The 15,180-nt window shown below is 44.5% G+C and overlaps 1 protein-coding gene across 1 annotated transcript in view; it reads left to right on the forward strand.

Moving 5' to 3' along the window:
• The window catches only part of LOC308103928 (serine/threonine-protein kinase D3-like), a 66,796-nt gene that overhangs the window by 21,771 nt on the left and 29,845 nt on the right, over positions 1-15,180 (forward strand). The window contains 1 exon segment of the mRNA XM_080454141.1: positions 14,934-15,072. Coding sequence (XP_080310267.1) covers positions 14,934-15,072 — 139 coding nt within the window.

A 15,180-nucleotide genomic window follows, 5' to 3' on the forward strand; every position in this document is an offset into this window, starting at 1 on the left:
ATGTGAAACGGGACATTCTTCTTTTAGTGCTTTAAGTATATTTTGATGCCAATACTTTTGTACTTTTACTCAAGTCAATTTTGAATACCGGACTGTTACTTATAACAAGTAAAAGATTGTTGTACTTTTTCCACCACTAGTTGTCAATGTTTTCATCCTGTGTTTATGTGTGTGTGTGTGTGTGTGTGTGGGGGGGGGGCTTCTCCAGATAACCTTTTAACCCGGAAGCCGGATTATAATTTATATGCTCGATAGAGTCTAATCCCTGCTGTAGTGGATGGCTGAGCAGATTAAGAGGGTGTGTGTGTGTGTGTGTGTGTGTGTGTGTGTGTGTGTGGTAGGGATGTGGTGACGGCAGCTCAAGTTGATGGATTTGTGTAAAAAGACACTTCCTGTGTAGTTGCTAATGATGATGGGAGGCTTAAAGTCAGGTTACAGGCTGTGTGTGTGTGTGTGTGTGTGTGTGTGTGTGTGTGTGTGTGTGTGTGTGTGTGTGTGCGTGTGTGCGTGCGTGCGTGCGTGCGTGCGTGCGTGCGTGCGTGCGTGCGTGCGTGCGTGCGTGCGTGCGTGCGTGCGTGCGTGCGTGCGTGCGTGCGTGCGTGCGTGCGTGCGTGCGTGCGTGCGTGCGTGCGTGCGTGCGTGCGTGCGTGCGTGCGTGCGTGCGTGCATGCGTGCGTGCGTGTACAGGATTTAAGCCAGGCTAATGGCATGTTGAATCTTGGAGCTAAAACAATCCTGTTTTCAAATCACTAAGATGTTAATGAAAGTTAATGATGGTGTGTGTTTGTTTGCGTGCGTGTGTGCGTGCATGTGACCCCAAATTAATATGTATTTGGCTGTCATTCCCGTCTTGGGCATGACGTTAAACTGCCCCGTTGTAACTACCACCGTTAATGTAGTCGGTGCACATTTAAGATGCATTCGCAACTTTTGGCGACTGGGAGCTGACCAGTACAACCACAGTCTTCAGCAATCAGAGAACACAGTAAATGCCTTGCTCAAGGGTATCGTTAAAGTACATCGTCGCTGTGTCGGGCAGAAACCTCTTATCTCCATATTCTAACGTGTTTTTGTGTAAATTGCGCCCTACTTGATCATACTACAGCGTCACTCAAAAGCATCAAAAGTAGCAGATCCACAAGCTCGAAACTTTACTTTTGATGTTTCTTTTATTTGGATCCTGAAAAGTAGAGCTTCCGAGTGTACGTTTTTCACATGTAGCCTATGTACATTAGGTACATACATGTGAAAAACGTACACTGTGCATCTAAGTGAATCTGAATCTGAAAAATATTAATTAATAATATTCAAACAGAATATTCAAATTGTCAAATAATAAGGAAGAGGCAAAAATTCTCACAACCGCTTCGCTAGCTTGTAGATCTGCTATTTTCACAATATTTATCTGTGGAACCGAGTCAAACTAAATGTCATGCCTATACAATTCCAAGTGCTTATCAGGATGGTGGGGGGGGGGGGGGGTCCCCAGTTCAAATATGATTATTTTGGGGGGTCCCGTCCTGAAAAGGTTGAGAACCACTGCGTTAGTCTGCTAGTCCAGTATTGTGTGTGTGTGTGTGTGTGTGTGTGTGTGTGTGTGTGTGTGTGTGTGTGTGTGTGTGTGTGTGTGTGTGTGTGTGTGTGTGTGTGTGTGTGTGTGTGTGTGTGTGTGTGTGTGCACATTAGTGTCCTCCACTGTGTGAGTGTTTGTTAGATCAGTCCAGTGTGTTGTTGTTGTAGGCTGCAGTGGTGCGTGGACATACAGGATGTAGTAGCAACGGTGTCAATAACACAGGCTCTGGCATAATTTATGATGGTGTGTGTGTGCACGCGAGCGTGCATGCATGCGTGTGCACGTGCGTGTGGGTCATGCCAGTGCAGCTGACCGGATAGCAGGGTTTCCGTTAGCTGGCATTTACCGGCATTTGGCCGACTAGAATTTCAATTGGCCAGTAAGTAATACAAATATTGACGGACATCTTTTGCCAGGAATGAATATATAAATATATGCAGTATATGTATTTATTTATTTAATATTGTGATTGAATATGAAGGGGCAGAAAGCTAAACCAAGCAGTCAACAGTCAACCCAAGGTATCTCATGACACTTTACATAATCATTGCTGTCGGGCAAAAACCTCTTATCTCCATATTTAAACTTTTTGTGTCTTTTCGTAAATGAATGCCCCTACTTGATCATACTACAGCGTCACACAAAAGCATCAGAAGTATAGTAGATCTGCTACTTTCGCTATTTTTTAACCCATTAAGACCTGGGACGCATCTGAGTCACTTTTTGATTTGAGCTAAAAAGCATTATTTTACACTTTGGCTATTCGAAAATAGCAGATATACAAGCTCGTAGCGCGGCACCGAGTGCCGCGCTACGAGCTTGTAGATCTGCTATTTTTGAAAAATCTTGAACATGTGTGCAAACCTTTGAATATATATATTTTTAAAGCAAACATTTGTAACTCAAATCTTTGCTTCTGGGGGGTCCCTGGAACAACATATTTTGAGATGGGGGTCCGTGGCCAAATACATATAATTTTGGGGGTCCTTGACATGAAAAGGTTTGAGGACCACTGACATAGAAACATACGTTTTCAGAATACTTTTGGGATTTAGAAGACATTTGTAGAATCGGCTTCAGGTCTTATAGTGGGTTAAATTTGAATCCTGAAAAGTTAACAGTTTTGGACAGATGAGGTTTTCACCCCCCGACAGAGACGATATAGAGCAGAGGCCAAGGCCATACTCCTTCATTTACACAGAGAGACAGCTCAGAGTTGTACTGTCGAGGAATTGTGGATCAATCAGTAATTGATGAGGCAAGAGGAGTCAGAGACATTACTACAAGGTGGTGGTGGTTGTACTTATAGGGTTGGGATAGTTTTTGTTATTTCGTTAACAATGATAACCTTGCTACTGACATGATATCATGAGGAGAAGTACATTTAGACGCACGGATCGGTGGTGAAGTAGTTCTGCCACGAGCAGCAGGGCTCAGACCATTAGTTACAGTACACTCACGATAAAGAGATTAAACTGTTTTGTGTCATTATAGGAACAAGCTGTACCCAAAACAATAGATACCAGCTAGGCCTGTGTGTCATGGCATCTTGACCCTTATAATATTATCATCTCTGTCGGGTGGAAACCTCATATATCCGAAACAGATCTACAAGCTCAAAGCGCGTCGTTTCGAGCTTGCAGATCAGCTACTTTTCATGCTTTTGTGTGATGCTGTAGTATGATCAAGTGGGAACGTTACTTTACGAAAAAACACAAAAAGTTAGAATATGAATCAGAATCAGAATCAGAATCAACTTTATTGTCACATCACAGGTTTACAGAAGTGAAAAAGTGGGTGAAATTCGTAGTTCCCATCGTATCGTTATTTCCATGCGAAAAAAAGAAAGGGATGAAAAGAAAGAATGGAGATAAGAGGTTTCTGCCCCGACAACAGCGATATGCAAAATGTCAGAACGGCATGATATCCATGTCCAAAGCGCCACTCCAGCTCAATGTGGACGCCATGTCACGGTCACCTGAACCTTCCTTGGCATCATCATCATTGATGAAACAGTAACATAACAAGCAAGAAAATAACTGAAGGTGAAACAGATGGAAAGCCTGAAACGGGTTTCTTAGCTTTATGTTGTTAGAATCAGAATCATCTTATTCTTTATTGTCACATGTAAAACAGTGGGTCATTTGTTTCTGTGCAAGCCCCATGTTTTTTTTTGTTTTTTTACCAGCTTGCAAAGCACGCTGGTCTAAGAAGAGACTGAGTCTAGTCAACACTTTCTCAACACTTTCTCTACACTTTTTCATCATTGGCTGTCCTTTAAGCCAATGGGGATACTTTCCCATACTCTGAACGGGTGGTCGTCCTTCCAAGCTATGGTACTAGACACGCCTCTCGCCACTATGGCAGTGTTGCCGGATTCTGTGAGAGAAATAAGCAACAGGTCTAAGCCAATGGGGAGCCACTAGCAGAGTTGCCAGATTCTGCGAGACAAATCAGAGAAAACAGAAAGCAAGCTGGTATACATGACTGAGTCATGTCTTGTTTATAGATGTTTTTGGTGGCTTTTTATGCCTTTATTGATAGTGAAGTAAGTTAGACAGGAAACGGGGAGAGAGAGATGGGGGAGTGACACGCAGCAAAGGCCGTTGGGATCGGGACTCGAACCCCGCGACGTGCTGTCAGGCTACATTGGAGCCTATAGGTGCCCGGACCTCTAGGTCAGCAGTCCAGGGCCGCTCCATTGTTTGTTGTTGGAAAAAAAAGAAAGAAGGGTACTCCGAGGAACATGAACTCGCTAACCCTTTCCACTGCAGCTCCATCGATATGAAGACGGGCGCATGCTCTTTCTCTCCTCGGCCTCCTGAAGTCCACGATCAGCTCCTTATGGCATTGGTTCTCAAAGTGGGGTCCAGGGACCCCCAGGGGTCCTTGAGGGAGTTCCAGGGGGTCCCCATTCGGAACCAAATGGACCCTTATGGGTCTGTAACTCTGAGAGTGTACAAATGGAACCAAATGGACCCTAACGGGTCCGGCCATAGCTGAGTGGTTAGTGAGCCCGCCTAGGGAACCAGCTGGCCCTGGTTGCCCCAGGTTCGATTCCAGGCTATCCCAGCATATGTGCCGATGATATGAAATTTGTCCCTGAGCAAGACTCTTAACCCCAATTGCTCACAGGTTCTCATTGGAAACAAGACCGCAAGGACTTTCATGAACGACCTGTTAAAAGGAATTATCCTTATCCTTAACGGGTCCATTTGGTTCCATTTGCACACTCTCAGAGTTAAATTAACATAGATTTTACAATAGAAATTGGGGTCCAAGAGAGAGAAATGCCATTAAATGGGGTCCTTGAAATTAAAATGGTTGAGAATCACTGCTAGAGCCGTAAAAAAAATCTTCTCTTATGGGGGTCCCTGGCATATCTTTTCAAATGGGGGTCCGCGGGGTAATAAGTGTCAATTTGGGGGGTCCTTGACATGAAAAAGTTTGAGAACTACTGCCTTATGGTCTTGTCAACGTTGAGGAGGGTGAGGCTGTTCTCCTGGCACCAGAGAGTGCCAGGAGAACTGATCTCATCTCTGTAGGCAGACACTCATCGTCGTTGGCAATTCCGACCTATCACTGTCGTGTGTGTCATCAGCGTACTTGAGGATGATGTTTGAGCCGTGTGTCTGGGCAGTCACGCGTGTACAGTAGGCATGTGTATGATTTATCGCACATCGATTAAAATCGATACAAACTGGTGACAATTTAAATCGATTTAATAAAAGCTGATGCAAAAAGCTGAGGGCGCGTAAAAAAAAGAAAAGAAAATACAGATTAAAAAAAAGTTTTCAGTCACTTGCTACTGTATTGAAAAGAGGATAAGAGAAAACACAGTATTGTATTAAAAAAATAGAAGAAAATACTGGATTTGTGTAAGAGAGAGAAAAAATGAATATATATTTTTCAGTCATTTGTCTGGAAAAAAAAATTGTGTTAAAAAAAATTCTTGGAAAATTATATCGTGAACCTAGTATAGTGATTTGAATCGTATCGTGAGTTGAGTGAATCATTACACGCCTAGTGTACAGTCAGGGAGTAGGAGAGGGCTCGTCACACATCCCTGGGGCGCTCCAGTGCTGCTGCTGAGGGTCAGGGGGTCCGATGTGATGCTGCTCATTCTCTCGCAAACCTGGCGTCGGTTTTGACAGGAAGTCTAGTATCCCAAGTCGCACATGCTTGGGTGTAGCTCTATAGGTCTCTCAGCGTTGTGTCAAAGTCTCGCTTAACCCAATGGTGTTGAAATCCGAGCTGTAGTCCAACAGCTATAGGTACGAACTTGCCCTTCAGATCCTTGTCATCCGCGTGCGAGAAGACGGTGTGAAGAGCCGTGGAAATCGCGTCGTTGTCGGATCTGTTTTGACGGTTATGCCAAACTGCCACGGGTCCAGCGATGCAGCAGTGTTGATTTTGACAGCAGATTTTGATTTCGTTTTAGTCATAGTCTTTTGAATAAAATCTCATTTGGTTTTAGTCATATTTTAGTCATCTGAAAGGTTTTAGTTTGAGTCTACTTTTAGTCAACTAAATATCACAAGATTTTGAGAGACAGCGAGATCCCAAAACGGCGTTGGCGGCCGCCACGCCTCCGCCGCGCATCTGGCACGACCGCCGCGCGTCTGGCACGAGCGCCGAGCCTCTGCCTCTCCGCCACAGACCGTCAGTTCTCCGCCGCACCCGCCGCGGCGGAGACGCCACCGTCACGGCGGAACCTGCCACTGACAGCCACTGACCGCCACGGACCCGCCACAACCCGTCACTGAGCGCCACTGACAGCCACAACCGCCACTGACCGCCGCCCGCCACAAGCGCCGCCTCCCGCCACGAGTGCCGCCTCCCGCCACGAGCGCCGCCTCCCGCCACGAACGCCAAGCCTGCCGCCACGAACCGTCACTGACAGCCACTTTCCGCCACTGACCGCCACTTTCCGCCCCGACCCGCCACTCTCAGTGGCGGTCCGCCACTCTCAGTGGCGGTCCGCCACTGACAGCCACTCCTCCGCCATGACCGTGGCATATTTTGCGCATTGAGACAGAGGAGCAGTTGAGATTTCATTCGGCCAGATCTTTCTCAATTTTACTTGAATTCTTATAATTTTTATGTTTATATGATCTGTCAAGTTTATATTTTCCGGTCTATCAGTCATGAAATGATTATATATTTTTTTATAATTTATTATAATGTAAAACGATATCAAGCCGGAGTTTTCCGTGCGTAATTACGCACGTGGTCTGCTCTCCCCCCCCCCCCTCTACACCGATAACTCTTTGCCAAAAATAGCCGATCTCCAAGCTCACACTCCGCGCATATAGTAAATAAGATGGTTATTATTATTCATATTATTATTATAATGACAAACAGTGAATGTCTGACGGACAGAAAGCCTTCTCGAATGATGCCCCGTTGAAATTATATCAAAACGAAATCAAAGTGAGTGTGCTCCAACGGCCTGGGTCTGTCTGTCTGTCTGTCTGTCTGTCTGTCTGTCTGTCTATATCTGTCAAGCTCCTTGCCAAAAATAGCCTATCTACAAGCTCACAACGCCTCGCTGCGAGTGACCTTGTAGATCGGCTATTTTTGGTGTGAGTGAGTGTGCTCTAACGGGGGAACACCCTTCCACTTCGAAACACCTCCACATCGACGCACCCCCACTTCGACGCACCTGGGGTCCGACCCACCGGGGGTCCGACACATCGCTAGTCCGACCCGAAATGGATATTTCACCCCCCCACTCCGAAAGTGATTTTTCAAGTCTCTGCATATAAACTCATGCGTAAAATCGTGCGTAATATGCAGCTGTGATGCTCAGATTGACAAGCTCTACAGCTGCTCTACAGCAGATCTACAAGCTCATCGAATATTAATATTTTATTATTATTATTATTATTATTATTACAGCAGATCTACAACCTCATCAAATATTAATATTTTATTATTATTATTATTATTATTATTATTATTATTATTATTATTATTATTATTATTATTATTATTATTACAGCAGATCTACAAGCTCATCGAATATTAATATATTATTATTATTATTATTATTATTATTCAATATGTAATATTTATTATGTATTATGTATTATGTATGTATTATTTATTATTATTTGGTCCCTGAGTCCTGATGAGAATATAGACGAATCCACACGCCTATATTTATTTTATTATAATGTCAATACAAATATGTATTCTCTAAATATTAATATACTAATATTTCATGAATGAATGAACTTGGTAAAGTGTCTCGTAGGGTCGGGATGACATGTTGCTATAGTCATTAATTACCCCAACCAACATCGAAGCACCTGTGTGCATTAATCCTTCATTAATCCTCCTTTTATTAAAATAGTGGCCGTCAAGCCATTAGCCCCCCGCCTCCTCGTCCATTCACGCGGGCAGGCAGCCAATCATTACCGTAGTCAGTAGAGCGACCCTCGTCTATGATGCAAATGTATGCCTTTGTTTTCATGGGGTGCCAGGAATGCCATGTGTGGGGGGTCTGGGCCATCACCTGTACTCACCTGGCATAAAAGGGGCTCTGAGAGCAGCTTTAGCCATTCATTACCAAATATAATAATTTGTGCAGGTCATCATGTTCGCCTTTTCTGTTATGCTGCCCTTTTTTTAGAATAAAAATACATACATTGAATATACTTGCATATTGTTTTTATTAACGTTTTTCCGTTTTCCCCCGGGGGGGGGGGGGGGGATCTCGCCTGCCTTAAATGTAATTCCTGGGAACGCCACTGGTCCCGAAGCAATCCGCGACCCCCCCCCCCTTCCCCCCTCCACCCCGCCCCATGAAAGTAATACAATGTTTGAAAATAGCGCATCTAAGCTCCCATTGTGAGCTTGTAGATCTGCTATTTTTCTTATATCCTATGTATAAAATATGGCTGAAGTGGTTATAATATAATAATCTGCAAAGTGTAGGATTATTATTATATTATTATTCGTTGCATAGTCCAATTCCAACTAATGCTTGAGTGCGCTCCAGCAGTGCGCACAGCCTGCCTGCCTGCCTGCCTGCCTGCCTGCCTGTCTGTCTGTCTGTCTGTCTGTCTGTCTGTCTGTCTGTCTGTCTGTCTGTCTGTCTGTCTGCCTGCCTGTCTGTCTGTCTGTCTGTCTGTCTGTCTGCCTGTCTGTCTGTCTGCCTATCAAAAGTCTGCGGCTGTAACACACACGCACGCACGCACGCACGCAGTTAACCCAGGCTTTATTGCCACAGGCCCCCACCCCCCCAGGTGAATAAATAATAATTCAAGAAATAATACATTTTCTTAAAACACCTATATCTATATGGTATATAATGAACGTCAATTAATGTATCCCTATCCCCTAGCTGCCAGATTCATATTTACGCACATGCCAAATGCACTGCCTAATAATCAGATACTATATATGGCTACTGTCAGCTATATAGCTGACATCATAGCTCCGAAGCATCATGGCTATACAGACAGAGCAGTCAGCGGTCTTTAGATGATAGATGCCAGATGAAGATAATATTAAAAATCACTGTAGTTCAAACACCCTACAGTTTCTCTTAGAGGTACAATGTTACCATCATTTGATAGTCAATGAACTGTGGCCTCACTTCATGACTTAAAAGTGAATATCTCTGTATGATTAATACACTGATGAGTAGCTGCCTGTGGTGCTGAACTGCCTGTGTGTCGGTAGTGATGACGAGGAGCTGTCTATGGTACTGACCTGTCTGTCTTTACTAATTAAATGAACCAAATTAAAGCCTTGCTGTCAGTCATGCATGACGCAAATGGGGAGCAGTTAAAAGATAGTTGGAGAGAGTTGAATAACCTCTTGAAATATTAAGAAATAATAATAGGCGGTCTATTTATTCATGTTTTACACCTTTTAGCTTAGTGATATTGAAGAGGTGGGTTTTGATGGTGGTTTTGAAGGATTGGAAGGTGGGCGCATCTCTGAAAGTTTTGGGGAGTGCATTCCAAAGGAAAATGAGGGACCACCTGTTGCGTGCGTGTTGAATGACAGACTCAGATATGCTCGTCTGCTCCTTTCCACTCCAGAGAAACATCAGTCCGGTTAGGACTGCATGGGCCAGTGAGAGTTTGCAAAAACCTGTTGCGTTAGTGTCCAATTTACCACTGGGTTTTGAAGGATTGGAAGGTGGGCGCATCTCTGAAAGTTTTGGGGAGTGCATTCCAACAGACAGACTCATCACAGACTCAGAGACGCTCGTCTGCTCCACCCACACACACACACACACACACACACACACACACACACACACACACACACACACACACACACACACACACACACACACACACACACACACACACACACACACACACACACACACACACACACACACACACTCCTGTAGCTGTCTGGCTACAGACAGAGGTGGTAGGTAGATCATTCAGGGGTCTTCAACAGGGGGTGTAGGACCCCTAGGGGGTCCTCAGAGTTACTAAAGGGGTCCGCCCAATCTTTGTGTGATTTTTTTTTTTTTTTACCTTAACCACTTGAACACTAGCATCCCTTTTCTGAGGAGAAGTTTAGCCAAAAATAGCCGATTTACGTTGTGAGCTTATATTACATATTTTAGGTAGATAGATAGATATATAGATAGATTTAGGGGTTTTAATATCATTTTTTATTTCTTAAATTATTATTTATTCACCTTGGGGGGAACATAGTCTCGGGGTTAACTGTGCTTGCGTGCGTGCGTGTAAGTGTGTGTGTGTGTGTGTGTGTGTGTGTGTGTGTGTGTGTGTGTGTGTGTGTGTGTGTGTGTGTGTGTGTGTGTGTGTGTGTGTGTGTGTGTGTGTGTGTGTGTGTGTGTGTGTGTGTGTGTGTGTGGTGTGTGTGTGTGTTACGGTCGCGGCGTGAACAGACAGACAGACAGACAGACAGACAGACAGACAGACAGACACCCAGGCTGTGGGCGTACCGCTGGAGCGCATGCACTGAAGCATTGGTTTGTATTGGAATATGCAAAGAATATTAATAATAATAATCCTACACTTTGCAGATATAAATTATTACATGAACCTTGAGACATATTTTATAGGCTATAAAAAAAAGTAGCCGATGTACAAGCTTACAATAGGAGCTTAGATGTGCTATTTTCAAATATTATATTACTTTTATGTTTGAAACTTTAAGTAGGCCTATATTTTACAATGAGTGACACCCGGAGGAGCGGGGAAGGGGGGAGGGGGGCTCGCGGATAGCCTCGGGAGCTGGGGGGGTGGTGGTTGGATGGACACACGGCCGACGCGGTCCGTGCGTACACACACACACACACACACACACACACACACACACACACACACACACACACACACACACACACACACACACACACACACACACACACACACACACACACACACAGGGGGGTCCTCAGAGTTACTACAGCGGTCTGCCAAATCTTTGTGTGATATGATTGTTTTTTACTTTATAACCACTTGAACATTAGCATCCCTTTTGTGAGGAGAAGTTTAGCCAAAAGTAGCGATCTAAAAGCTCACAACTTAGATCGGCTATTTTACATAGATAGATAGATAGATAGATAGATAGATAGATAGATAGATAGATAGATAGATAGATAGATAGATAGATAGATAGATTCGGGGGTTTTAATACAATGTATTATTCATTTAATTATTATTGTGTGTGTGTGTGTGTGTGTGTGTGTGTGTGTGTGTGTGTGTGTGTGTGTGTGTGTGTGTGTGTGTGTGTGTGTGTGTGTGTGTGTGTGTGTGTGTGTGTGTGTGTGTGTGTGTGTTACGGCCGCTGCGCGGACTTTTGACAGACAGACAGACATTAATGAAGGATTAATGCACGCAGGTGCTTCGATGTTGGTTGGGGTAATTAATAGCAACTATAGCAACATGTCACCCCGACCCTATACAAGACACTTCACCAAGTTCATTCATTCAGGAAATGTTAGTATATTAATATTTATAGAATACATATTTGTATTGACATTATAATAAAATAAATATAGGCGTGTGGATTCGTCTATATTCTCATCAGGACTCAGGGACCAAATAATAATAAATAATACATACATAATACATAATACATAATACATAATAAATATTACATATTGAATAATAATAATAATAATAATAATAATAATAATAATAATAATAATAATAATAATAATAATAATAAAATATTAATATTTGATGAGGTTGTAGATCTGCTGTAATAATAATAATAATAATAATAATAAAATATTAATATTCGATGAGCTTGTAGATCTGCTGTAGAGCAGCTGTAGAGCTTGTCAATCTGAGCATCACAGCTGCATATTACGCACGATTTTACGCATGAGTTTATATGCAGAGACTTGAAAAATCACTTTCGGAGTGGGGGGGTGAAATATCCATTTCGGGTCGGACTAGCGATGTGTCGGACCCCCGGTGGGTCGGACCCCAGGTGCGTCGAAGTGGGGGTGCGTCGATGTGGAGGTGTTTCGAAGTGGAAGGGTGTTCCCCCGTTAGAGCACACTCACTCACACCAAAAATAGCCGATCTACAAGGTCACTCGCAGCGAGGCGTTGTGAGCTTGTAGATAGGCTATTTTTGGCAAGGAGCTTGACAGATATAGACAGACAGACAGACAGACAGACAGACAGACAGACAGACAGACAGACAGACAGACAGACAGACCCAGGCCGTTGGAGCACACTCACTTTGATTTCGTTTTGATATAATTTCAACGGGGCATCATTCGAGAAGGCTTTCTGTCCGTCAGACATTCACTGTTTGTCATTATAATAATAATATGAATAATAATAACCATCTTATTTACTATATGCGCGGAGTGTGAGCTTGGAGATCGGCTATTTTTGGCAAAGAGTTATCGGTGTAGAGGGGGGGGGGAGAGCAGACCACGTGCGTAATTACGCACGGAAAACTCCGGCTTGATATCGTTTTACATTATAATAAATTATAAAAAAATATATAATCATTTCATGACTAATAGACCGGAAAATATAAACTTGACAGATCATATAAACATAAAAATTATAAGAATTCAAGTAAAATTGAGAAAGATCTGGCCGAATGAAATCTCAACTGCTCCTCTGTCTCAATGCGCAAAATATGCCACGGTCATGGCGGAGGAGTGGCTGTCAGTGGCGGACCGCCACTGAGAGTGGCGGACCGCCACTGAGAGTGGCGGGTCGGGGCGGAAAGTGGCGGTCAGTGGCGGAAAGTGGCTGTCAGTGACGGTTCGTGGCGGCAGGCTTGGCGTTCGTGGCGGGAGGCGGCGCTCGTGGCGGGAGGCGGCACTCGTGGCGGGAGGCGGCGCTTGTGGCGGGCGGCGGTCAGTGGCGGTTGTGGCTGTCAGTGGCGCTCAGTGACGGGTTGTGGCGGGTCCGTGGCGGTCAGTGGCTGTCAGTGGCAGGTTCCGCCGTGACGGTGGCGTCTCCGCCGCGGCGGGTGCGGCGGAGAACTGACGGTCTGTGGCGGAGAGGCAGAGACTCGGCGCTTGTGGCTGAGGCTCGGCACTCGTGCCAGACGCGCGGCGGTCGTGCCAGATGCGCGGCGGAGGCGTGGCGGCCGCCAACGCCGTTTTGGGATTTCGCCCCTCCTGAAGATTTTAGTCAACTAAATGTACTGTTGATTTTGTCGTAAAAATATTATTTTGGCGGTGCCTTGATGGCGTCGTACTGGCTGATTTTACACTTGGTTGCGTGCTGAAAATAGCCGATCTACAAGCTCTCAACGCGTCGCAGCGCGACGCGTTGAGAGTTTGTAAATCTGCTATTTTCAGACCGCAACACCTGAGTGCAACCAAACATAAAATGACTTGTCCGTTAGTTCTACTGGATCTCTTCTCCCTCACTAACATTTTTGTGTAGTTTTTATTTGTTGACAAAATTGGCAATATATTTAGTCTTAGTCTTAGCCATCATAGTTTTTATTTAGTTTTTGTCATAGTTTTAGTCAACGAAATGAACACAGATGTATTCTCTCACCAGCTTCTCGAAGCATTTGCTGACTATTAGGGTGAGACAGCGACAGGTCTCCAGTCAGTCAGACAGACATGTCACCTTGGATGTCTTGGGGATGTTTTGGGCACAATAGTGGACATATTTTGAAGCCTGCCAGGAGGGACCACGGCCTGGAGAGAGGGAGAGACACACCTGTATTACATATGGCCCTGAAAAATGTTACCTTTAGCCGGTAAATTAGAATGTTATTGGATAACGTTGGCCGGCCCTAAAACAATGCCTAGCGGAAACCCTTCCGGATGTGTCTGATTGTATGAATGAATGCGTGCATGTGTCTCTTTGTGTGTTCAGGTGTACTGTAGGAGGGCGTGTGTGTGTGTGTGTGTGTGTGTGTGTGTGTGTGTGTGTGTGTGTGTGTGTGTGTGTGTGTGTGTGTGTGTGTGTGTCTGTGTCTGTGTCTGTGTCTGTGTCTGTGTCTGTGTCTGTGTGTGTGTGTGTGTGTGTGTGTGTGTGTGTGTGTGTGTGTGTACGTACGTGTGTGTGTGTGTGTGTGTGTGTGTGTGTGTGTGTGTGTGTGTGTGTCTGTCTGTGTGTGTCTGTGTGTGTGTGTGTGTGTGTGAGAAAGACAGATTTACTGCCGGTCTCCTAATGAGCTAATTGTGTGCCTTCCGCTGTGGGCCTGAATGGTGTGATTTCCTCCTCGTGTCACTGTGCCCCCGATGAGCCCGTCATGCAGACCTCTCAACCTGCACAGCAACCCTTGGCTTCCTCTATAGCAGTGGTTCTCAGCCTGGGTCGGAACCCCCTTTTTAATACCTTAAAAAGAAAAAGACCATTACTGCATCAAATGTCATCAACAAACTATAAAAACTGGTCAAACATTGGCCAAATTGTCAAATAATATAAGAAAATTGTGAAAATAGCAGATCTACAATACCCTTGTCAGGGTGGAGGCTCCCCGGTTCAAATATGATTATTTTGGGGGGTTACGGCCGAAAACCACTGCTCTATAGCAGTGGTTCTGAAACTTTTGAATGTCAAGGACCCCCAAAATGATATGTATTTGGCCACGGACCCCCATTTGAAATGGTTTTGTGGCAAGGACCCTCAGAAGAGAAGATAACATCTTTTGTTTTAATCAAAATCATCAAAACATTTTAAAAATAGCAAGCTTGCAGTGCGTCACTTCGTGCCTCTTGTAATATTTTCAGATGGGGGTCAGCGGCCAAATACAAATGATTTTGGGGTCTTTGACGTGAAAAGGTTTGAGAACCACTGATATTATCAAGTTTTTCAGAAAACTGTTAAGGATTTAGAAGACATTTTTTAGAATCGGCCTCAGGTTTTAAGGGGATAAGCATCAAACCTCTTGTTCCTCTTTTGGTCTTCCAGTTCCCGGAGTGCGGCTTCTTCGGCATGTACGACAAGATCCTGCTGTTCCGCCACGACCTGAGCTCTGACAACATCCTGCTGAGGCTCACCACCGCCGACGACATCCATGAGGGAGACCTGGTGGAGGTCGTACTGTCCGGTACGTTGTGTGTGTGTGTGTGTGTGAGTGTGTGTGTGTGTGTGTGTGTGTGTGTGTGGCTTTATCGTGATAAAAAAACGCTCACAATAATCGTATCGCGGAGATCAC

The sequence above is a fragment of the Gymnoscopelus braueri genome (assembly GCF_963280865.1).
Source record: "Gymnoscopelus braueri genome assembly, chromosome: 16".
NCBI lineage: Eukaryota > Metazoa > Chordata > Actinopteri > Myctophiformes > Myctophidae > Gymnoscopelus > Gymnoscopelus braueri.